This window comes from Saimiri boliviensis, chromosome 8, assembly GCF_048565385.1.
Source record: "Saimiri boliviensis isolate mSaiBol1 chromosome 8, mSaiBol1.pri, whole genome shotgun sequence".
Classification (NCBI taxonomy): Eukaryota; Metazoa; Chordata; class Mammalia; order Primates; family Cebidae; genus Saimiri; species Saimiri boliviensis.
In genome coordinates, this window is record NC_133456.1 from 90,999,715 (window position 1) to 91,024,817 (window position 25,103).

Genomic DNA, 25,103 nt, shown 5'->3' on the forward strand with positions numbered 1-25,103 from the left:
ATCAAATGTATAAAGTGGAAGCATTAGTTATAAAACGAGCCATTTAACTAGAATTTAATCCTGACCCAGTTCCCAACATTGGGTGGTATTATTTACCAAAGCATAGAGAAAATTCATGTCAAAAAGAGCACCCAGCGCAAGCACTGCTTTGAGTAGGGAACAGATTTTAATACATTGGACAGGCGAGGTGGCTCTGTAAAAACATTTCACACTCTGCTGAAGGACCCTAACCACCGGGCATGAACTAAAACAAACTTCAACTGTTGGCAATACTTCCACATTGCATACAGCAAATTTAAGATCCCCCAGTGAAAGCAGAAGAGACAGAAAATTTAGTAGGGCGCTCCCAGCAGCCTGGCTGGCAGTCAATAATCCAGAAGAATGAATGAATGTTGTACTAAATACTCCCAAATGTTTGTTCTAATAGTTCTCCTCAGAGTTGTCGTAACAACAGCAAATGGTTTTAATAATCAGGTAAACATTTTCTGAATTAACCTGTTAAACCAATTGTACTTCAAACTGATCCTAAAGCAAGTATATAATGGGAATAGCAGTTAAGTCACAAATGCCAAATGAAAGCCACCAGCCAGCCACTGTATATTATTCTGCATCATTTATTAAATATTTTTATATATGCATTTACAAACTTTACTCAGTTCAGAACTCTGCTTTCAATGCATTTTTAAACTTATTTTGCAGAGAGATTCTCTTGTAAAATGAGATCCATGTACAAAACTAGGCAACAGATATAAAAGTTTCCTTTCATACGTTTCATCCATCAAGAAAAGAAATCACGTGACAAAGAAATAAAACCAAAATGTGGCTCTTTCAGAAGAATAACATGTCCGTGTTCAACTATGACTTCTAATGAGACAGTTCATATTTCATCTTTATATGGATGTATATAGTTTTAATACTTCTTAGCTACTGTAGCATGGTTCAGATGAAGCAAAAAAACCCTCTATTGTTGGGACTAGATAATCTAGAAACCATCAATTATTCATCTCTTAATAACGTGACATCAGAATTTACCTAAGAGATGATACTGATTGGCCAGCAGTATGCATTTATCCTGAACACTGCATAAAAAGTTCCCTTTAAAAAATTCATTATCTTCTTCACAAGCTAAAGTATGAGCCTCTAATTTGGCTCTCTTATTTAAAGAAAGTTTAAGTGATCATTTTAGAAGCTTAAAAGTATCTTTGAAACTAAAGTTGCTTTTCTTAAAATGAATGCTGATTTAACAGTTCATAGACTTGGAGCATTATCACTATGAGACGGAGGCACTACTGCCACTAACAACGAGAAATGGCATCACCATAGGATAATTACATGGTACAAAATGCCCAGGGCCTGAAACTCACTATTAATTTTGGCAGCAGCATCATTTGATATTTAACCATTTATTACATAGTATTAACACACCAGCTTCAAAGTTGTGCACTCCCTTTAGAATACTCGAGAGTTACAAATTTATTGTGATTGCATAATTCGTATTGCACAGTTTTATAAAAAACATAAATACTGTCTATTCTAGTTTTAAATACAAAATACATGTCATATACTTTTAAATCTATAATCTGGTTCAAGTGCAAATCAGGTGCTTTCTGTTAGTCCTTCCACAAAAGGCATTTTTAATATTTTTGGCACAAATGAAATGTCATCATGCCAACAATTCTAATTACAATACATATATCCAAACCTTTAGAGTAGCAATCATATACATACAGTAGAAAACTGAGTATTTACAAATGTATTCGGCATAAATGTAACCTTCATGGGTGAATCAGAACTCATTAGCCATACCCACACTAATAATAATTATAAAAGGTAAATACAATTCCTTTCTTTCATTTGCTTATGCTGGTTGTTGTGGGTTGACATTCATGTGAGGAGGATGTCCTAGAAGACCAATTCTTTGTTTCTGCTTCCTTTGTTCTGTCATCTGGAAAGTTAAAAAGTTTCATCATTAGACCCAGATACTTCCTGCACGTCAAATCGCATACTGAACCATAGATTTACCTCTGTGGTTATGGTTTATACTGAAACCCACTTTCTACAAATAGTGTACCATCACTGTATCAAACACACAGCACTTCAAAAAGGGCATCTTCTTAGGCAGAATTGGAAATTCTGTGGCCTAGTCATGCAATGTAACATTCAGAAGTATTGCTTGCTACTTGTTTCATAAAGAAGCGAAAAAATAATGAAAGCACAGGATTCTTTGTTGTTTCCCAAATCCATTTCCAAATGATTTGAAGACTCATTGGAAAATGGCGGCTTTGTACGATAGTAACAACACGCCACACTATCAAGAAAAGCAGTGTTTAGAATCCTAGGTTTGATAGGGAGGGTTTATGTCCATACTCTTTGAGTGGGTCCTGATTTTTCTCTTCAATGACTCTTGAGTAGTTGGTGAAAGAGAAAAAATTACCTAGCACAACTAGGAAAAGGAGAACTGTTCTCAAATCTCTCTGAGGTCCAGAATGATTCAATTATGCTGTGGCCATTCATGGGATCTATTTCTTACCCCCACCCCTCCCAGCAGATACTGAGAAGAGACCATTGCCTAAGAGTAGTTCAAATGAAAAAGTGCTTTGGAAACCCCAAAGAAGAGGTTGATTCTATTCATTTGGTTGCTGAACTAAATATATTACCCTGTTGATGGGTCTCTGGATCTGTTCTAGGTATTTTAGGGCATACTTAATTCTGCCTATGCATTAAGACTTTTCTTAACCCAGTTAGTCTTAGTTTTGGATTTAAGGCTGAGGATTCAAGTCAACTGAGATAAAAAGGCTACATGAAATATATATGTTAGATATAATTGTTGTGTAATTTACAAGTGCCTTAAGGTCCTAGTCCTATGTTTTTAGCTTCCTAAAACTGTAGAGAAATTAGGGTAAAAAGAATAAAGGCTTTGAAATCAGACCTACTTTCTAATGGTTTTGTCATTTTACTTATCAAAGTCTGTTTTTCCATCCATACAATCAGGATGATAATTCCTAGCTCATTGGTGGAGAATTGAGAGGCTATATGTAAATTTCCTAGCACAGCATCTGTCACATAGTAGATGCTTTAATCTCACTTTTTACTTGAACTAATTTCTGGTACAAAATATCTGGAGAGAACATAAAACAAGACTAATTTACCTAGGTACAATTTTAATGTGGTTATTTTTTCTTCTTCAAAACTAGCATTATCCTCTCAAATCAAAATACTATTTTTAGGCTCCTGTGGAAATGCTTTTTCTGTTATAATTTAGATGAGAAGATTTACAAGGACTGAGTATTTCCAAAAGGTAGCTTTTAATAAAGTTTTTTTTTTTTTTTTTTGGAGTCTCGTTCTGTCGCCAAAGTTGGAGTGCAGTGGCGTGATTTCGGCTCACTGCAACCTCCACCTACTGGGTTCAAGCAATTTTCCTTCCTCAGTCTCCCGCCTAGCTGGGGTTACAGGCTCATGCCACCATGCCATTATAATTTTTTGTATTTTTAGTAAAGACAGCGTTTCACTGTGTTAGCCAGGATGGTCTTGATCTCCTGATCTTGTGATTTGCCTGCCTTGGCCTCCCAGAGTGCTGGGATTACAGGTGTGAGCCACTGCACCTGGCCAATAAAACCTTTTTTTTTTTTTTTTGAGACAGAGTTTTGCTCTCGTTCACCAGGATGGAGTGCAATGGCACAATCTCTGCTCATCGCAACCTCAGCCTCCTGGGTTCAAGCGATTCTCCTGCCTCAGGAAGAATTACAGGCATGCGCCACCATGCCCAGCTAATTTTGTATTTTTAGTAGACACACGGTTTCTCCATGTTGGTCAGGCTGGTCTCAAACTACAGACCTCAGGTGATCTGCCCACGTTGGCCTCCCAAAGTACTAGGATTACAAGCGTGAGCCACCGTTCCTGACCCCAATAAAGCTTTTTATAAAAAGCTGCATTAGGAAATTCCAGCTAGCCTCTGAAGTTTCCTTAGGTGAGTGACATCTTTAAAGGAAGTGTTACATACTACACTGTACCCACAGATTCAGCTGAGGAAGGAGAACCTAATATGACACATGAAATAAATTCACAATTAGGTTAAAATTCCAGTAATTCATTTATCTTACTTCCCGATAGTTCAGATGTTTAGTTCAGATTTTTCTCCCACAACCCTTCCCTTGGCAGGTAACTTTGAGAGGGAATCCACTACAACTTAGCTAAATTTGGATAATCTCAAGTGTTCAATTTGATTTAGAAATCTCAGTGTGCTCAGCCAGGCGTGGTGGACTCACGCCTGTAATCCCAGCACTTCGGGAGGCGAGGTGGGCAGACTGCTAGAGCCCAGGAGTTCAAGACCAGCCTGGGCAACATAGCAAAACCCCATCGCTACAGAAGGAAAAAAAAATAGCTAGGCATGGTGGTGTGCGCCTGTAGTCCCAGCTGCTTGGGAAGCTGAGTGGGAGGATCACTTGAGCCTGGGAGGTGGAGGCTGCAGTGAGCAGTAATGATGCCACTGCACTCCAGCCTGGGCAACTGAGATCTTGTTTTGGAAAAAATAAATAAATAAATCTTGGTGTGCTCAACCCTTACTGAAGGATACTTTTACTCAAAGCTTATATTAAAGCTACTGAAATCTTTGAACTCAAAGTTGAATGTCAAAGTTGGCCATTAAGACTTTCCCCCCCTCTGTAATTTTGCTTTAAATAACTACTTGTATTTGAGATGACCTTTTCTATATACATATTTTCATCCCTGTTTGTTAATCAGCTCTCCTTGACTTTTCAATTTGTCAGTCTTTCTCTTAAACTTGAAGAAGGCTCTGAAACTTTATAGCAAAGGGTCTTCAGTTGGTGGCCTGGCTTCCTTATCACTTCCACAGCTGTGACCTGATACCTCAGTTAGCAGCCCTATTCATTTGTCTTTTTAAGATAGTGATCCTATTACCCACCCTTCCTCCCTAACCTTAAGGCTCCTACTGATGTGGGTTAGTGGCCAAATCTTTGCTCAGGTAGTCATACTGCTGATTATTTTAAGTACCAGCTACACATCTAATGTTCTTTTCTGTTTCCCTAGAAGAATGGTTCTTAAAAGTTAAGCATGCAGCAGAATCATCCAGAAAGTTTGTTCAAATACAGATCAGAAACAGAGTTTCTGACTTGGTAGGTCTGGGGTAGCTCCCATCAATCTGCATCACTAACCATTTCCCAGATGATGTCGATGAGAACCACTGCTCTAGAAGAGGTTTTTCACCCATCATCTCCAAAACTGGCCAAGATCACTGAGTATGTACCTGCACACTTTTTAAAAAATAATTTGTGTGCATATATTTTTTCTCAAATGAGGGAAACTCTTGGATAAGATTATCTGCAACTGAGCATACAGTAGGCACACATTTGACTGATGTTTCAATAAACCATGGCCTTTTAGACAGAATGGATGCTATTTAAGTCAACATCACTGCCATTTAAGTGACTGCTAAATAAGAAGGAATTAGGCAACTGCTGAAGCGTTTGGTCTTTTAGTAGCAGGCATCATCCAATGACAATTAGAAGGGAACTGAAAAAAAATCCCTCAAAACCCCCAAGGACACTACCTTACCTATAAGAAACTGAGGCCAACAATTCTGGCCCCTTAGGTTTCCCCAGCCTCTTAGTTCATATTCTCACATAATTTCTGGTTTTATTAGTTCAATTCTACCTATCTACTTACACGCCTACCCCACCTACATACGTTCACACATACTATCAGTATATCTATACAAGGCATCATTATTGTCTGCTACTCTTACCTATATCAAAACAAATATAATGACCAAAGTCTATCCTTAGCATTTTTGTCAGATAATAGTCTCTCTTGACATCTGAAACAAAACTGACTCTTGAATTAAAAAAAAAATCTAAGGTAACGATATTAAAAATTCTAATACTGAAACATCTATGTTGAGTAGTATAAGATGTCTCATTTATAGTACATTTAAAAATCCTCAAAATGGCTGGACACAGTGGCTCATGCCTGTAATCTCGGCACCTCGGGAGGCAGATACTTGAGGCCAGGAGTTCGGCAGCCTGGCCAACATGGCAAAACCATGTCTACATTAAAAATAAAAAAATTAGCTGGGTGTGGTGGCACATGCCTGTAATCCTAGCTACTCAGGAGCCTGAAGCAGGAGAATCACTTAAACCTCGGAGGCGGAGGCTGTAGTGAGCCAAGATTGTGCCACTGCACTCCAGCCTGGATGACACAGGGAGACTCAGTCTCAAAACAAAAACAAAACCCCAAATCTCAAAATTCCCATGTATTTGAGGATAAACAGTTGCAGCAATGCTGTTCTTCACATCTCTACAAATGTAGAAAGTAGCTTGAATTTCAGCATTCCTCCTTTTGACTCATCTAAACAAGAAGCAAAGAACAGTGTAGCTTTACAAGTCAGATGCAGCCAAACATCTAAAAGACTTTCATGAAAACACGAAGGATACAGTAGAAATAGGCAAATTTTAATCTACCGGTCTGGCCTCTAAACGATTAAAGGCTGGCACAGGAAGGAAAGTTCACTGACAGCACACAAATGCCAACATTTCTGGTTTATAACACATCTTAATAGTCTTTGAAAAGCTGATTTCATGTGACAGTAAGGTCTTGGTTACTCAGATTCTAAACAGCCAGGAAACTCAATCACAATTACTTTCTACAGCCTTATAAAATCAGTCATGCTCAGAATGATGAGCCTCAAATACTGAGAAATGAAACTAAAGCATCCCTTGAATACAATTATGTTGATTTAACATTAATGTAGAGATACCATTTAGATTCTTAGAGTCGATCCTAATGCTCTGTTCCTCTCTCTTTTACCTGGCCAACTCTTTCTGATGCTTTGAAACCAAGCTCCTACATTACCACTTCTGAGAAGACTTCTGCGGTAATCACTCCAATCCTCTCCTGAAGATCAGATGAACAAATCACTCCCTTTTCTTCATTCCCAGAGCAATGTGTTCATAGCTTGGTTACACACTCACCATGTTTAATTATAATTTATCTGTCTCCCACTCTAGACTTTTAGTTCTTGAAGGCAGAGAATAGGATCTATTCATCTTTGTAGCCCCAGTACCTAATGCTACACCTGGCAAACAGGTGTTTCATACATGTGGGCTAAAAGAAGGAACAGAATTAACCAGAACATACTGCCACTCCTTGAGTATGCCATGCATTTTCATGCCGTTGCTCATGCTGATTCCTTTCCTGGGAAGCCCCCTACTGCATTTCTCTGCCAGCTCAGAAGTTACTTGCTTTAAGATTACCGAAGCTAAACTCATCCTTCACTTCAAACCTCACACGGGACCACCACCTATCTACTTCTTTGTGCTCCATGAAACTATTCACGCCTCAAGTCACTCATACTGTATCAGATTGCTAGAGGTCTACTTCTTTGTCCTCCTTGCTAGATCCTGGATCTAGAGGGCGGATGTTGACTTAGTCCTCTTTTGTGTCCCAGCACAGTGTAAAGAGCACAGATGCAGGAAGGGTTGTTCAATATTCCATTTTCCAACTTTGGGCAGTTATTCTAATCTTTTGTTATTCCTTCTGTCCTTAAGCAGTTCATGTTAGCAAGATTACCCTCTTGCATGAAAAATGCCAAACGCTGTAACATGCTAATCTGATTTTTCAAGCACTTCTTGTATTCCTAGCAACAAAAAACAATGGTCGCCATCCTATAGGAAGCCAGTCACATTTTCAAGAAAGTTAGCCCTTCTTAGGATTTGCTTTTTTGCATTATGAAGAAAACATGCAAAAAACATTTTAGATTCTTACATTAGTTCTCCTCCTTGGAATAAGAATGTAAGAGAGTCACATTTAGTTTTCAGAATCTCTTGGGAGGGGATACTTGAAGATGAGATGCATCATTAAGTAATACTTAGAACGGCAATCCTAACAAACCATTCTTGGCAATAATAGAAGAAGTGACACCACTCACCATAATTTTACTAATATCCTCACAAGAAATTTTTCCCCTCAAATCAGTAGATTAACAAAACAACTAAAGAGGAAAATAACAGTAAAAATCGATTAAGACCAGAGTCATCTACATTTAAGCTGTCATTGAATCATAAAATCTAAAAAAAAAAACCCGAAAAACTAAGTAATGGAGCAATTTTTGTGTTTTCTAGCACTTTTACTCATGAATGGTACTCTTTCATAGCTGTTTTAAAAAATATCACAAGGTTTCTTGTTCATTAGTCATTCGTGGGGCTTTTATTTTTTAATTCAAAAAATTTTCCCCCAGAGAGCAAGAATTCTCACAATTACTATTTAAGAAAGAGCAGCTCCCTAACATATCTGCATGACTTTTTAATATGTTTTGCACATAAAGGGGTTTTAAACCTTTATGATTGCTATAACCAATCTTAATAAAATTCAAATCTATTCAACAAGTTGATTCTTAAATGCATTAAAGGTTTGTAGGAAGTTACATAATCAAAAAAAAAAAAAAAAAAAAAAAAAACACTGACTAGTTCCTTTGGAAAGATGCAAATCCTCCTGCCCCCTCCAAAAGGAAAAAAGAAAACTATGCAGAAACTTTCCTGTAATTCTGGATACCTTAAAACTTGAGTAGCTCAATCCTGGTAAAAGCACTTGAGAATGTACTACTGGTTTCTCGTGCTTCTTTTTAACTTATAATATATTCCAAGAAAAAACCAGTTCAATTTCAAATTCATTCACAGGGGAAGGGCTTTCTAAAGAGTGGTTCCAACTGGCAACTTCAAAATAAAAAATGCATAAAAGGCTGGAATCAAGCAGTTTAAACCATACTGGTTTTAATGTCACTTAATGAACCTTAGTCCAATATGTAATCAAATTTTACATATTTTGTTTAAACTAAAACTTTGGCTTAACCAAAATAATCTTATATTGGATTTTAGAAATGCCAGGTCTCTACTGTGCTGAGTTGTATCAAATGACAATGAATGGATCCTCCATACCATTTAAGTGTATGATGCAACGTGGCTTCTGAAACTGTAAGCTTTTTTTTTTTTAGAGTAAGAATTTAAACAGTCAACCATGAAAGGCAAACAGTACAGCACATAACAAAACAAAGCAAATGAAAACACACACACACACAATCCAGATTGGGTGATCAGGAGCTCCTGCCCTGGCCATGCCTAAGAGCCTTCTGGACTCCTTTGGTATCCTCATCAAAAAATAAGGGAATGAGGTGAGGTGACATCTGAAGCCTCAGGTACTCTCCTATACCTTCGTATAGGAGAATACATATACTCGTATTCTTCACTCTAATTCCTCAGCTCAAACCACTCCTTTGACTAGGCTCACTGGTTTGCAAGGTGTGCACTGAAGCAGATTCAGAATCACTCTATGTGAACAAAAACAACAGATTCTTAGCTCTGAAAGGACAGGTAGCGTAGGGAGGTGTTGCTTGGTTTTGCCACCAGAGAATGCCCATTAATAGTTTCAGATACATTTTAAACTCTCTAGTAAATTGGTAATACCCAGTTTCTCAGATCAACCGAAACATACCCCCCCAAAAGCTTCCAAGTATGACAATGAGAAGCAGTAATGAGTCAGCAAGAATGAATGCCGGCTGCATGGGCACATGAGAGCTAGAATGCCTCACTGTTGCAATTCCAGTACCAAAGGCGTGAAACAAAGATCCTCTGCTTCTTTGGAAAATGGCACCAGATTTTATGGGGAACTGAACTGTTCTTCTATTGAAGTATTAGCTCAGTGTCTGTAAGATTTTTTGGCACCTAATTTAAACATCTCAAATGGGAGAAGAATCTAACTAAAGCTTGCAGGATGTGTAAAGAAGTTCACCTCAGTGGGGGGTTGGGGGAGGTGCCAGAGCAGCTGTCGCCATCAGTGTCCTCCTGAGTCAGTTTAGGCCTGCAGAACACTTGCCAGGTGTTCCACAGTGGGGGTAAAACGTGAGTATTAAGCAAAGTAATCTAGTTAGTTACATCTTCATTTGTTTTACTTATTTAGGTTATTACTCATTTTATGTCATTACCAAGCTCAGAGCTATAGACAGCCTTCATAAATAGGGCTTTCTTTTCTTATTAGTCTTTTTTATTTGCATCTTAATAGAGACAAAAGAAAACTTGAGGCCAAATGGTATCTTAGGGCACAGTTTGGAATAATTTAGTTTTAAAAGAAATATTAACATAATTCAAAGTATGATTATTAAAGATGCTCCGTAAAGCATCTCCAGTAAGAGTATTCTAGATGTGGTCTTCATTAGTTACGGTATTTATAAGAGGGATAAATCACCTGTGGGTATACCTTGCAACTTACCTCCAGTGCAGACATGGCCCGTGCCTATTGCTGTGCAACATTATAATCTTGTCCATGGAGTTGATTAAAGAGTTTTCAAAAACTCATATAAAATGCTGACTGGAACATGATTATCCCAGTTACTTATGGAAAAGCACTAATAATACCAATCAGAGTCTGCTCACCACCCAGGGTACAAGGCCTTAGCACACAGCTGCATTCTATCACTAGATAACCATCTGGTGACTGTGGCATGTTAATTTCAATGGAGTCAAAAGGGCAGGGAAAAAGAGCACAAAGGATTTGATATAAATATGTCCCCTACAACTTATTTTAAATGGGAAACGCCCTGTTTCCCGTTTAAATTTTGCCCGCAAGACCACCCGCATCCTGTTTCCTATCCATACGATAAAGGCAAAGCACTTAGGTTGCGGAGAGGAAGCAGGATGCGGGCATTATTTCTGTAGACAGTTAAGCCCTGAGAGATCAGGAGTATGTCTGTATTGTTCACTGTTTTATCCCTGACACCTGATACAATTCTTGTACTATGATAGTCACTCAATAAGCCACTGAGAAAGGAATGAAACCAAAAGGGCTTTTCTGTGACCATGGTTTAGTCCAGGACGCTGAATTTAAATATCTGGGGTGAAGATATGACAAGTCTGAGCGCTAGGAAGAAACAGCTTTTAATCTTCCACCAGTGCATAAAGTAAAAAAGTACAGCTTTATGCATAGTGGTTTTTGGACAGGACTTCACTGAAGTAGCCTGTATTTTCCCATTTTTTTTTGCTTTTGTTTTTCCTATTAAAACCATGTCCCGAGCAGCACTGAAAGTAGCACCGTGACCTTATCTTGCAAAAGGGCAGTGAAAGCGGTTGGGTCGAGGAGACGGAAGGAGTGAGTGGGTTTGTCCTCTGCAGGCCGATTCCCTTTTCCATCTAGGTGAGGCGCATCCACGTTGTGACATAAGCACTACTGATCTTTCCTCATCAGATATGCTGTGATGATAGTGGGGGTGAGTGGGAGTGGGGATGGGGGGGGCGGGGACTGGGATCTCCTTTCTTTACCTGATCCTTTAATTCCGACAGCTGGCCGGACAGGTTTGTGACAAGTTTCATGGTGGACTCCAGCTTCTCCTGCAGGTTCCTCAGCTCATTCTGTTCTCCTTCAGAATCACTGCTGACCAATGACATGGCTCTCATCCTGGGGAACCAGTCAAGGTTTCTTTCCTAGAATTCACATTAAAAAAAAAAGAGAGAGACGGAGTCACTTTTAGAGGTAAAAAACAACAAAGGCCAGCTTACCGTGCCATGTTTCCTAAGCTGACTCTCATTAGGTTACCTCTGTCTATTGCAGAACTAGTCTGCTATGTATTTTCATTGTTCAGTAGCTATCTTTTTAATTGCATACAAATGAAACTCTTAATTCTAAGAGGAAGTCGCTTTAAATTTAAATGTAAGGAAAACATAGGTTCCGAACAAGAGTCCTAATCTCCAAATCTGAATACTGCCACTGCTGCTCTGATCTTTGCAGATTACATGGCTGATGAGTTGTTTTTTTAAAATTGTGGTAAAATATGCATAAAATAAAATTTGCCATTTTAAACATACAGTTTAGCGGCATTAAGTACATTCACACTGCTGTGCAACCATCACCATCATCTGTCTCCAGAACTATTTTTTTTATCTTCCCCAACTGAAATTCCATCCCCATTAAACACTAACCCCATTCCCTCTAGCTTCTGGCAGCCATCGTTCTATTTTCTGTCTCCAAGAATTTGACTGCTCCAGGAACCTCATATTATGCGGTGTATTTTTAAATGCATTATACTGGGAAAACCTGAAGTGAGGTGAATTTTAAGGTCCCAGGTGTTCTGGCACTTAACAGCTACATGTGCATGTATGCATTTGCGTGGGTGAGGGATCATTAAGAGGCTGAAAATGGGCAATCGGCTCCTCCGTCCGTCAAGGTCCCCATTTGTGGGCTTATGGAAACTGCTCCTCTTGCTTCCTTTTCCTTCCAGCCTGAAATGGTTGATGAGTGCTGGCAACTAGTTTAAGAAAGGCCCATTCAGTTTCCTCCCCCGTCCATCTCCATCCTTTTGATGTCTGTAGCTTATGCCTGTAAACAGTATTTCTCACTACTGGTTAACAGAATGGGACAACTCCTCCTCCCACCTCACTTCCTTCTGCCCACATATGCCTTTCTCCCAAAGAGCATGCCGCATATATCAGTTCTGTACAGAGAGGCAGGAATGAACAGTAAGAAAAGCTTATCCTGAGACCAGGGGAAGAAAACTGACTCATTCCACATGTCTGGTGTCATTCTCACCTGGACCAGTTTCATCTTGTAAGGATACATTTAATGGTCTTTCTACAACAAATCAAGCCCCTCTCCGCCAAACACGCACACACTCAGAATGGTGGGTAACTGCTGCTTTGTGTACACCATGGGGGTCGGCAGCATTTTTTGTGTAAATATTTTCAGCTTTGTGGGCCACCTGGTCACTGTAACAACTACTCAACTACTCTGTTATAACCCCCAAACAGCCAGTAAATAAATAAATGGGTATGTCCATGTTCCAATAAAACTTTCTTTACAAATTCGGGTAGCAGGCTGGGTTTGTTCACCTCTGCTGTATATAGTAGAAGGTATCAGTATATTTAAAATACTTCACGAGACATGTCCAAACATTACAAATCAAGTGAGATAATTAAACTGTATCATGACCTAAGGCCACCTAGTGATAAAGAAGCCATATAAGACCTAGATGAAAACTACCACAAGAAGTTCTACTACATTGACAACAAGGTGTCATAGAGTGTTTGCTTAAGATATTGGTGGGTGGGCGGGCAGAGTCACAGTCACTAGTTTGTGAGCTGTATGAAGGCAGGAACCACCTTAGTATAAGCTATGGAAGGACAGAATGATATGCAATTCTTTTTCTACATGGACCCTGGTAACAAATGCTTAAGCAGTAAGTTTGAGCTGCTTACCATGACTGCTGGAGGAGAAAAAGGGCAATCTCTAACTTCCTATACTCTGCATAAACACTTCATGTGTCTTAACGTTAGCTTATATTCATCAATTTCCCATCACAGAGCAATGGGCAAGAGATCGTTAAAAAAATATTCCATTTCAGAGATGACTAGCTTAGAAACCCAAAGTGCTTCCCCCTCTGTAACTAGTTTTCTACCATGCAGCTGCAGTGACCTATCATTGACTATACTCATCTCCCGTGTCAGTCCTTCAGACACAGCCATGTCTTCCCACCAAGGAAGGAGCCCATGTTCAAGGACTATGCAACTCTAAGAGAGGAGGAAACCTCATTTTTCAGAAGAGGGCACACATAGGCGACAGGTCACTGGTGATCATTCACTTCCACTAGGGCGAGGGGAGGAGGGATGATGTGGGCTGGGCTGCTGAAGCGACAAACCAAAGCACAGCTGCAGAGAGATCACATAGCACAAGGTCCTAGATACTCATGGTGGCTGCTACATATTTTTGCAGACTGACCTCAATTGAGGAAAACAAATTGAAGAAAAAAGATCCAAAGTCCCACTTTGGATACAACAATGTTGAGGATACTACAGGGAGTAACACAGACATAGTCACTGCATCCTAGACCCCCTCAAAGGAGAAACAGTTTTGATACCCAAGTATGTGATAGAATTCCAGTCATCAGACTGCTTATGATTTACCTAAAAAAAAAAAATCTAGATGATCACTTTCCTTAACAGGCCAGTCATGGTGGCTCATGCCTGTAATCCCAGTGCTTTGGGAGGTCAAGGTGGGTGGACAGCTTGAGGCCAGAAGTTTGAGACTGGCTTGGGCAACAGAGGGAAACCCCATCTCTGCAAAAAATAAAAATAATTGGCTGGGTGTGGTGGTGGGCACCTGTAGTCCTAGCTACTCAGGAAGCTAGAGCAGGAGGATCACTTGAGCCCAGGAGGTCAAGGCTGCAGTGAGCCATAACTGTGCCACTGTACTCCAGCCTGGGTGACAGCAAGACTCTCTAAAAACAAACAAAAAAATAACGAATAATGCAGGCTATGTTGTATCTAGGAGCGGTAGAGACAGTAGCGTCCAAGTAAGACCTGACGAGCAATGACTGGCCGGAATCCTCTTCAAGCAAGGCTTGGCTCTAAAGAAGGTTAGCCCTTGGGCAAGCGTGAGGGCATTTCGCAGAGGGCACTGGCACAGTAAAGCTCCAGTGTGGCTGCAGCTGGGGATGAGGGCAGACAGGCAGGAGCAGCTTGGACAGTGAAGACTGGAGGGAAACAGGAGATCTGTGAAAGGCCGCCGCCCTTCCTGACCAGACCTGGGGGGAAAGACAATGGACGTCCTCGGTCCTCACTGCTAGTAGTGAGAACTCACCTGTAGCTCACTTATTACTGACATGCAAATGAATGCTAAACTGCCTAAAATGTTAGTGAATCCATCTAAAATCTGGCTTTCAAATCCTTCATATGTTCATTTGCTTAGCAAACCTTCTATAAAAATAGAAAACACAGATTTCCAAACAGAGTCCACATTAATGAGGCCTTCAAAAGACTCCAGAAAACCAACGCAAGAGTCTGCACATAGCTAAAAGTTTAAGGAACAGTTTTTCTCCCTTATTCTAATAGCAAGTGACCAAACAACTACGGATTAAAGTGAGAATTTTTCATGGCAGATCCTCACCTTTTTTCATGCCATATGTGATTCCTGGCCCTCCAAGCAATGATTTCAGAAGGGTCTTTGAATGAATAAATGCAAAATGCACAGACTTTCTCCATCTAAAGTCTTTTACCAAACTTTAACAATTTCCGTTTCCTGTATGAGGTTGAGCGCTGAGGATCTAAAGATGAGAAAGACAAGGTCTCTGTCCTCAAGCTGCTTTAGTCCAAGAACTGTGATCACTGGCCAGGTCCCAAAGCGTAGTTCTTCACCTCTGTGGAGCTCCCTCTGTCTGTCTCTACGTACCTCCAAGTGTGAGTGCCTAAAGTGTGTGTTCTGAAGACGCGAATGGGGCCCATCAGCATGCCAAGGGCTGTTCCTGGCACTGGTGCCCCTCACCTCGGTGGTGATGGAGAGGCCCTGAAGTCCCGCGTTTTGTGCTGCTACACGGGATACCTGTAATCCTGGGACTTGATGGCCTCACCCAAGGGGTACATAAAGCCATACAGAGAAATACTGCGTCTTTCTAGAACATAGAATATCCACTTTAATCAATGGCAAATGATGGAAATATTTTTATATTAAACTCAAAAAGCTACCTAGACCAGAAGAGAAAGGTAAATGTTATTTATTTTTTTTGAGATGGAGTCTCGCTCTGTCACTGAGGCTGGAGTGCAGTGGTGCCATCTCAGCTGACTGCAACCACTGCCTACCAGGTTCAAGCTATTCTCATGCCTCAGCCTCCTACATAGCTGGGACTACAGGCATACACCACAATGCCTGGCTAATTTTTGTATTTTTTAATAGAGATGGGTTGACCACGCTGGTCTTGAACTTCTGACCTCAAAGGATCCAACCACCTCCGCTTCCCAAAGTGCTCAATCAAATGTTAAAGATAAAACCCAGCACTTCAAAGAAGGTCATACTTTTTGCAGGCCATACGGACCATGTGCTCCCATCATAGGGATAAAGCCTCATTCTCCATTTCACAGGAGGCCTTCACTGCAAAGATAGCAAAAGGATTTTCTGGTCTAGAAGTTTATCAATCACCACCACAAAGATTCTCCCCATTGCCTCCCTAAATATCTAATAATGAACAGCTGGGCTAGGAGGGATCCCACTGGCAAGCATTATCTTTTCTGCACTGAAGTGGGTAGAACCCCAAATTTGAGATCCTATGTGTTGCCAGTGTTTTGATTAAATGATCATCCTGGGCTGTGACATTAAATCTCAAATTACCAAGGAGTACCTGGTAGTTAAAATTAATTAGCAATTTTAGCCAAACTGTTCTCTCAATTTCCCATTGGTTTTGCACCCTGTGTAGGATAGGCTCTAGTGTGGTATAAGGTTCCCCACCAGCAGGGTCTCCCTCTGCACAGAGAATCTAAATCTCACAGTGCAAATGTTTAGACTAACCCAATTACTGGAATAGGTGCAGAGAGAGAACACCTGATTCCAATTACCTTCTCTCTAGCTAAGACTTTCATACAAAACTGAAGTTTGAGCACCGGATGACTCCAGTGAAGTCTGTCCCCCAAGCCTCTCCAGCCAGCCAGAGTCTGAAGGCCTAGAAATGTTTGCAGAATCTTGCCTGCATTATCTATTCAAGATCAAAAACGTGTCTCAGTATCTTGGCTTCTAACGCATTTTTGGAAAAGTCATCTTCAGCTCAGACACTTTGTCTATTGTGAATTATCTTGGGATGTGTGTGTATGCAGTGGGGAGAGATTACGGGGTCACTGAGCGTCTGTTGGCCGAATCTGCCACTGGGTCTGACTCGTTCTGCTTTGCTTCGCTCACTCCTTGCTGCTGGCATCTCACATACCAATGCCATTAGGCACTGTCTGCCCTGGTCCTCCTACAATCCAGCCAGTGCAGTTCCCGTCACAGCAAGTGCTTCCTCTCTCGGAGCAGACAAGCTAACTGAAGCCACAGCCGGAAGCAGGCTGACCACAAGTGCTAAACTTCTGGTTAGTTCTTTTCTAGGTAAAGTTGGAAAAGTCCCCGCAAAGGCAAACACTGAAGTTTTAGACACGGGGGTGGTAGTGACCAACCTCTTGAAATGTCCTTGACTGGAAAGAGAGAGAGAGAGAGAGAGAGAGAGACAGAGACAGAGACAGAGAGAGAGTGTGTGTGTGTGTGTGTGTGTGTGTGTGTGTGTGTGAGTGAGAGAGAGAGAGAGAGAGAGAGAGAGAGAGAGAGAGAGACAGAGGGAGGCGGAGGAAGTTGGATTGTGTGATGCAAATGCTAATCATTCTGAGAAGTGGGGTTTTTTTTACTTCCCAGGTTCAAAAGAAGAGACTGTTCTAAGAAAGACTACCGAGTAATCAATCACCTCCTCAGAGAAAGTCTGCTCAGGTACAGTATTATGTTTACCACCTAAACAATGGAACATTTTTTATAGTCAAATCTTTTATAGCTAAATCAGAGACTGAGGGGTTTATTGGAGTGGAGGGAGGCGGGGATTGAGGGCAAAAGAAAGGGTCATGGGAGAGAAGATGGGTCCTAGAAAAATGGTCCTGTTGCTTTCTCTGCCCTTGAGAATCCCCTCTGGGAAGATTCAAGGAGGCAGAGATGGTCTTTTCAACCCCAGTGGCAGCATCATTTCTACTGCGCTTACCAGGAAGGAAGACAAACTGGAAGCTCCTAGAATGCCTAAGGTTGCTCAGGTGACGGAAATGACTAGAAGGGGGTACAGGGTAGGTAGGCCTGGAGACAGAGATTTGGTCTCGCATGTATTAAAACCCTCAGAAAATGTCAGGAGGAGGAGGCTTGAAGATAATATTTCTCTCACCAAAAGCGGAAATATGGGATACTTAATGGACTTTAAATCATTTGTCCCTTTTTGAGCTAGGGTGATTATTTCCATTGAAGAGGAAGAAAAAAATTAATCTTTAGAGCTAATTATTCTAAGATCACAGCAAAACAAAATGAAAACCCTCTAAAAACAAAAAACCAGAAATCTATTGGTCTGGATGAAAAATAGTCATCTTTAACTATGTTCACTGGCTCTGAAATGCCACTTAGTATCTATTATAGGCTGGGCGTGGTGGCTCACACCTGTAATCCCAGTACTTTGGGAGGCCAAGTTGGGCAGATCACCTGAGATCAGGAGTTCAAGACCAGCCTGGCCAACGTGGTGAAACCCTGTCTCTACTAAAAATACAGTAATATTAGCTGGGTGTGGTGGCATGGGTCTGTAATCTCAGCTTCCCAGGAGGCTGAGGCAGGAGAATAGTTTGAACCCAGGAGGTGAAGGTTGCAGTGAGTTGAGATCGTGCCACTGCACTCTAGTCTGGGCAACAGAGCAAGACTCCGTCTCAGAATATATATTTTATTTATATATATTTAAAAATATATATATTTTATACATGTTTTTAAAAAACCCTAAAAAATGGGTCCCAACTTTGGACACAGTAAGATCAGAGACAGCCTAAGGCTCAGGGGGAGGGAGGGAGGGAGTGATAAACTGGAGGCATGCAGAGGATTTTTAGAGCAATGAAACTTGTATGATACTGTAATGGTGGATACCTGTCATTTACATTGTGAAAACCCACAGGATGCACAACATGAAAAGTAAGCCACAAATGATGAAGGGACATTAATAACAATGTATCTAATATTGGTATATCACATGTTAACAAGCAGGCCACAATAATACAAAACGCTACTAACAGAGGAAACTGGCAGGGAGTCAGGAGGAGGAGAAGGGGGTGTATGAGAACTCTGCTCCATTTTTCTGTAAACCTCAAACTGCTCTAATAAAGACAAGTCTACTATTTTTTTATCTTATTAAAAATATGCTTTTAATATTTTTTTCTTTTTAGTGTTTCTTTTTCTTCTATCTTGTGAGTCTATTAATGTTTTAAACATGGAATTCCACACCCGGAATTTGTTGGCCAGCCCCACATGGAAGGAATTCAGTTCTCTTTGTCTGAAAAGTACAGTTACTGCAGACCACATGCATATTAATATCCCTGTATCTCACAGGTTCTGTACATTTCTACCACAGCCTGGTGACGTTAGTGTGCCAGGAGAAAAAGCAATGGCCCATAATAAGAAGAGTTTCAGTTGTGTGTATACAGGATGGTGAATGAGTGTATGAGTCAGCTAGCTCACCAACCTGGTCAATTTTCTTTTTCTTTTTTTGAAAGAGATCACCTCACCAGCTACCTCACTGGGTTACTTTAAGGATCAGATAGCTGTGGAAACGTCCCATAAACTGGAAAGCATTATGCAAAAGTATTACAAATCAGTATGTCATCTGCCTAGAACTGAGATAGAGTCAGTACTGCAATCCAGGTATTGACTCTAGTTTCAGTGCTCAACTCCTGTGTAAAGTTCCTTCCTTTCTTTGGGATTAAAGTTTAGGGATACCGATTTCTCTTTTCACCAACTAAGCCATATGAAGGGTATCCAAACTGTACAAATCAAGGTGTCAGTCTGGTTCTGCTTTTGAGTTCTGAATGACATTACCAAAACAGGCCACATTATATAATCTTCAGCTGGACTGGAATGACCAATCACCCTTCCCAGACTCCACAGTTGTTCTTGGATGATACAGCACAACAAAGATGGGCTCATCCCAGCAGAGAGAACACACCCATTTCTGATGAAATCCCGAGAAAGAGCCAGCCACAGAATTATCCTTTCAAGTCATTCTGGGGCCACAGGTGAAGTATTCCCTGGGCACCCACAGGGACTGGGATACACAGGGTAGACACTTGCAGGGGTACAGCTGGGTCCTGGGCACCTAGGCTGCCAGGCTGAGGAAACCAGAGGTCACAGGAGGAGAGAAAGGTGGGACCGGCCACCTATGCTGGACAAGGGCAGGGCAAGCCCATTTGAGACTCTGAATAAAGAACAATCAGGCTCACTCACCCTTCTCCCCACATCAGTGTCCAAGCTGGGACATCTCACTTAGGCAACTTCCCGAGCACTTTCAATTAGCTAAGAAATATGCCAGAACATTCCCAGTGGCAACGGATAAGGATTTTAGCTACTTTTTCATGGTTTTCTTCTATTCTTTTCTGGATTCCATTAGTATTCAACTTTGATCTCTTACTACTTTTATATAGCAATATATTGTGTTTGTTTTAAACTTACTGAAACATCTTTCCAAAGTTCTGTGCTGTTCTTTCAGGGAAAGATACGTTTACCTTTGAAAACACACACACCCTCACCAATAAGCTGCTTCAACACAACCACGTTCCATCCCAGCTTTATCATCTGATGGGCTTTTATACTGGAAAGTTCTGAAATAGTTTTACTTAAGGTCAGCTCTGCCTAGACACACTGAGAAAGAAGTGATGGAAGATGTTATCCTTCTCACCATCCACAGGACTTCATAAAGAGGTGAGAAGGCTACTGGCACTGTTACTGACTTGAGAGTGGTCTGGAAGAAAGGTGCCACACAGCGAGATCTCTTTAGGGAGAAAGAGATCATCTGTCATGTGGATGTGCTCCAAATTCCTTTATCTTTTCCAAAACCTCCCTTTTTCTAACCAGCCACTTGTACTCTGACCCGTTATTTACTAGCGTGTTCACACAGCTAGCGTGTCCCCTTCTCCCTCCTGTCAGCCACATTCTTGCTCCTGACACAGACCCTAAGGCTCACACCCAGCCGTTTCATATTTCACGAACTCCTGTCCCCACTCTGAATGTTGCTTATTGGAATCTTAAAGCTACAATGGGCACAAGAGACCCTTTGATTCAACTTCCTCATTTTATAGGTGGTAAAACTGAGGCCCTGAAGAGAGATTTGTAAAAGGTGGAAACTCAGTCAAGTTTACCTGTATCGCTTTCACACACAAATGACTATCCCTAAATACTAACATCTCTTCCCCATTCTCACATTCCCTAGAGACATGACAGTAGGCTTCACTGTAAAGACTTAGGTTTTAAAGAACTCTGAATACATATGCTTGATGTAGACAGTCACATTCAGAACATTTTCCAGATAAGAGCAGTTTTATAAATGCATTTTTAAGGTTACACACTTCTCCATATCCTATTATACTATAGTCCAGCTCTACCAGACATAGTCAATATTTAGAATACACAGAACATAAAGGAGTTGAGGCAGGGGAGTTACAAATGTAGTGAGGAAGTCTGGAAGTAAAGGACAAGTCCGGCGGCCCAGTAGAGTCTGCGGTTGGGGAAGGAGCAGGAGGGTGGGTCAAGGTGTGGGCTGGGGGAGAAAATGCACTTCAGAGCTTATCAGATCTGCCAAGTTGGGGAAAATGTGCATGCATGTAGACATTTCATATGTGCAATAAAGCATGGACAAACATACATCCATACATCCCTGGATGAACTAGCCAACGGGGAGAACTGGTTTCATGCACGGCGAAGCCGTCTTCAGTGGCTGATGGAATGATGTCTGTGCATAACCCTCATGTCCTGCACAGACTCACAGACTAGACTCGGGTATACCTGGCTCACGCCCTTTGCTCTCCCTTAGCACACAAGTTCCTTCAGGGCGGATCAGGGCTCTGCTCAACTCACTGTTACAAACAACACCTGGCACACCCTCCAAGAAGGTCAGGATGTAGGAAATGCAGTGAGTGCTGAGAGGTCGGTGCAGAACCGGGGCCCAAATGCCAAGTGCTTCACAATAAAAGGAAAGTGCCTGTGAAGTGCTCCGTGGGACAAGGGGTGATTTCATCCCCTCTAGACTAAAGGGCAGAATGTGTTCTGAGGCTGGGTGGGGAAACTTAAGCTCAGCAACTGCTTTGTGCAGCTGCCACTGACACGAACCCAAGCTCAAGTGCACAGGGTGGGGTGAGCGAGGCTGGCTGGCTGGGCGGCGAGTCCAATGACGCTGACACACTGTTTCCAGCCACCGGGAAGCCGGTGCCAAATCCCTCTTCACTCCTCCCTGCTCCGATATTCTTGACTCTGCCGTGGTGCCAGCTAACTTCAGGAGGCATTCTGGGAATTGTATTTAGCAGGCAGCACAGGCTGTCTCCTCACCCACGGTGAAGGGCTTTCAGAGCCCAGGTGACATTTTAACCAATGCTTGTGGCCCCCCAGGTTGGGCCACAAGGAAAGCTGCTGCTCAGCACTACTGACACCGAAATATCAATCTTCTAGGAACATACCCAGGCACGCCCTTCCTCCCAGCATCCTCACTGGAATTCAGAATAAAAGCCCAAACCCATCACCATGCATCTGCACAAAGCAGAGGGTGTCCACACCACTTTATCAACAGCCAGGACCTGCCTGCTGGATGCTGCGCACAGGAGGTGCACACGCAGGTGGAAAGGTCAGAGGAGGGTTAAGGGCACGCCCTGCTGGACTCACCCTTCCTCTCTCCTGCACCTAAGTGCTGTCTGGCCAGGACTCCAACTTCTCATTTCCTTAAACTGAGACTCCCTATGAAGGCTGTGGGAATTTTTATGCTCACTTCTTGACTCTCGTCACCACTGCCACCATCTTTCCCTGACACCTAGGTCCTTACTGTTACCTAATTATGATCCACAGATAACTCTACTCCCTCCAGCCCCTGCACTTGGTTTCTTGCACTGCCTAAGGTTGGAAGCTGTTGTCCTCACTTAAGAAAGTGTCTGCAGATTTCACAGGCTCTCTTGGGTCAAGAAAGGTGCAAGACTTCAACCAGGTCCCCTTTTAAACAGAAGGTAGTGGCACACAGGTATTCTGTTTCCATTTTGATCTTCTGCCCTTGTTAACATGTTGCCTTCTGTGTTTGCCTCCTATATCATCTTATCAAATACAGATAAACGCAAGGGCTAGATGTCCTACTGCTTTTGAATCTTCTCATAATGTTTCCTTACAGAAGTTTAGTAGTGCTGAATTCGCTAATAGAACTTATTTGCTTGGAAATTTTGCCAGGAGGTGCTGTCAGGCAAAAAGGCTCTTTTGCATGTTGCACTTTTGAGGCAAATTACCCAAAGCTTTCAGGAAAGCATTTTCCAGGAATGTGGGCTCCTGGACTCTCCCCACCTATGCAAAAGCACCCCACAACCTTCGGAGAGCATCCCATTTGCTGCCACACTGAGACTACTTTTGATCTGGAAAATGGCTCCTTTGCTTCTGGATCCCTGTATAGCTAGTTTCTAAAGAGGTCAAGTGAACTAACCCGTAATGGAACAAACTGGATAATCTCCAATGGAATGTTGAGGGTGAGGAAGATGGAGCAGGAGAGGCAGAGAGAAGGTGGAGAGGTGTCTACTCTTGCTATGAGAAAAAGCACCAGGCTTAAAGGATGATGGACCAGACATTCTCATGTGTAATTATTAGGGAGTTATACTCATTTAGATGAGTCACCTGGGTGTGGAAGCTCCGGTCTGGCTGTGCTTCTAGTGAATCGTCCTCCTCCTTTTACTTAGACACCCCCCAAATTGGGCCACAAAGGACGTATCATTCCCTGTTTCAAGCTAAGGTGAGGGTAGTGAAGTTTATCATATTTCAGCAGGTCAAAATCAGCATACATTTCAGATACATCCTTTGAAAGAGCTGTGCTTGATATCCTTTCTTGAACTCCTACCATCTCAACAACCCCTAGAGTTTTGAGGTGGTTGTCTGAGCAGTGGTTACTGGCAGCAGCAGCTCTGAGAATCACACCCCATCTAACTCCCATCTTGTTGATTTATGCATTAGCCAGTCAGCATCCCGGGGAGATCCTCTTTCCCTCTTTCCTCTCCACCCACTAAGGGGCCTTTCCTGCATCTTGCCTCTTTTAAAGGAGGCTAATTCAGTATCGCTGGGGGTCAGGGCTGAGAGATAAGCCAATCCAAGTCCAAGATGTGCCAGTCCAAACCAGATGCCACCAGCCAACCAATGGCTGCAGGTTGACAGGAGTGCTGTGTGCACATGCACAGAGGTGACCACAGCTGTGACCACATGTGGATAGGTGGGTCAGGACAACCTGAGGGTGGGTACTTGTTCAGCAGCTCTGGATTTCAGTCTTGGCTCTAGCACTTCCCAGTGGTGTGACCCTACAAAAGTTGCTTGACCTTCCTGAGTTTTAGATTCCCATCTGTAAGATGTTAATAGTGCTACCTACTATGCTGTGATGACGATTATGTGAGATCATGCACATGTAGTACTTATTTCATGCATACTGATTACACACGACCTATTCATTACCATCCAATCTGCCCTTCCTAGGGCAAAGTAGACTCCAGCACAGGCTGCTCCTCCAGAAACTACAGCCCTGGTACATTCTAGAACACTCCAGCTATCATGGGGAGGCAGGTTCTCCCCAAATATTTCACTGTCCAATGAATATCCTATCCTAGAGAAAAAGCCAGAGCAGTCCAGGGTATCAGGACATTCTGAAATGTGGATGAACAGTATTCTATCTGATCACTCTGTCTTTATGCGCCATTCATTCAAAAACATACCTCTGAAAAGATAAGGGTATGTGAACAGGGCAGAATTCCAAGATATAGAAGTGAAATCTATAATTAGCAGAAGAGATGCCGTATATTTTTTCATTTGTACAAATTTATGGGATATCTGTGAAATTCTGTTACATGTCTACAGTGCATAATGACCAAGTCAAAGTATCTAGTTTGTCCATCACCTGAGCCCCACACATTTTTGTTAATTATAGTCATTCTACTGTGGTATCAAACATATTCCTTGTACCTAACTGTATGTTTGTACCCTTTAATCCATTTCTCTTCATCCTCTCCCTTTTCCCCCAACTCACTCTTCCCAGTCTCTGTTCTCTATCTTTCCAGTCTCCACGTGATCAATTTCCTTTTTAGCCCCCACATATAAATGAGCACATTCAGTGTTTCTCTTTTTGTGCTTGGCTTATTTCACTTCAGATAATGGCCCCCGGATCCATCCATTTTGCTGCAAATGACAGGATTTCATTTTTTTTTTTTTTTTTTTTTTTTTTAATGGCCAAATAGTGTTCCATTGTGTCTATACACCACATTTTCTTTACCCATTCATTTGTTGTTGGGCACTTACTTATTCCATATCATTACTATTGTGTACTGAAGTTACTGTTTGGTCTTCTTTACCAACCTTCCTTCTTAATGCTGCTCTAATTTCTAATTTTCAAGAATAAGGTAGTCTCCTGCATTTGACTGTACTAGAAAAATGGGCTGCTGTTTCTTTGCTGGGAGTCAAAGATTTGGTCTTTTACCTATAACATGCCCAGGGTGCACTATCTAAATTCTCTCAGGCAAAGTGCTCATAATGAATTCACC

At 41.7% G+C, this 25,103-nt stretch overlaps 1 protein-coding gene across 14 annotated transcripts in view; it reads right to left on the reverse strand.

Annotated features, from left to right (window-relative positions):
* Positions 1-598: 598 nt before the first annotated feature.
* The window catches only part of ITPR1 (inositol 1,4,5-trisphosphate receptor type 1), a 353,358-nt gene continuing 328,853 nt past the window's right edge, over positions 599-25,103 (reverse strand). For all 14 annotated transcript variants that reach the window (XM_074404869.1, XM_074404867.1, XM_039478545.2 and 11 more), the window contains 2 exons: positions 11,322-11,483; positions 599-1,945 (listed from right to left, as the gene is read on the reverse strand). In XM_074404869.1, coding sequence (XP_074260970.1) covers positions 1,859-1,945; positions 11,322-11,483 — 249 coding nt within the window. In that variant the 3' untranslated portion in view covers positions 599-1,858. The remainder of the gene's footprint in view (positions 1,946-11,321; positions 11,484-25,103) is intronic.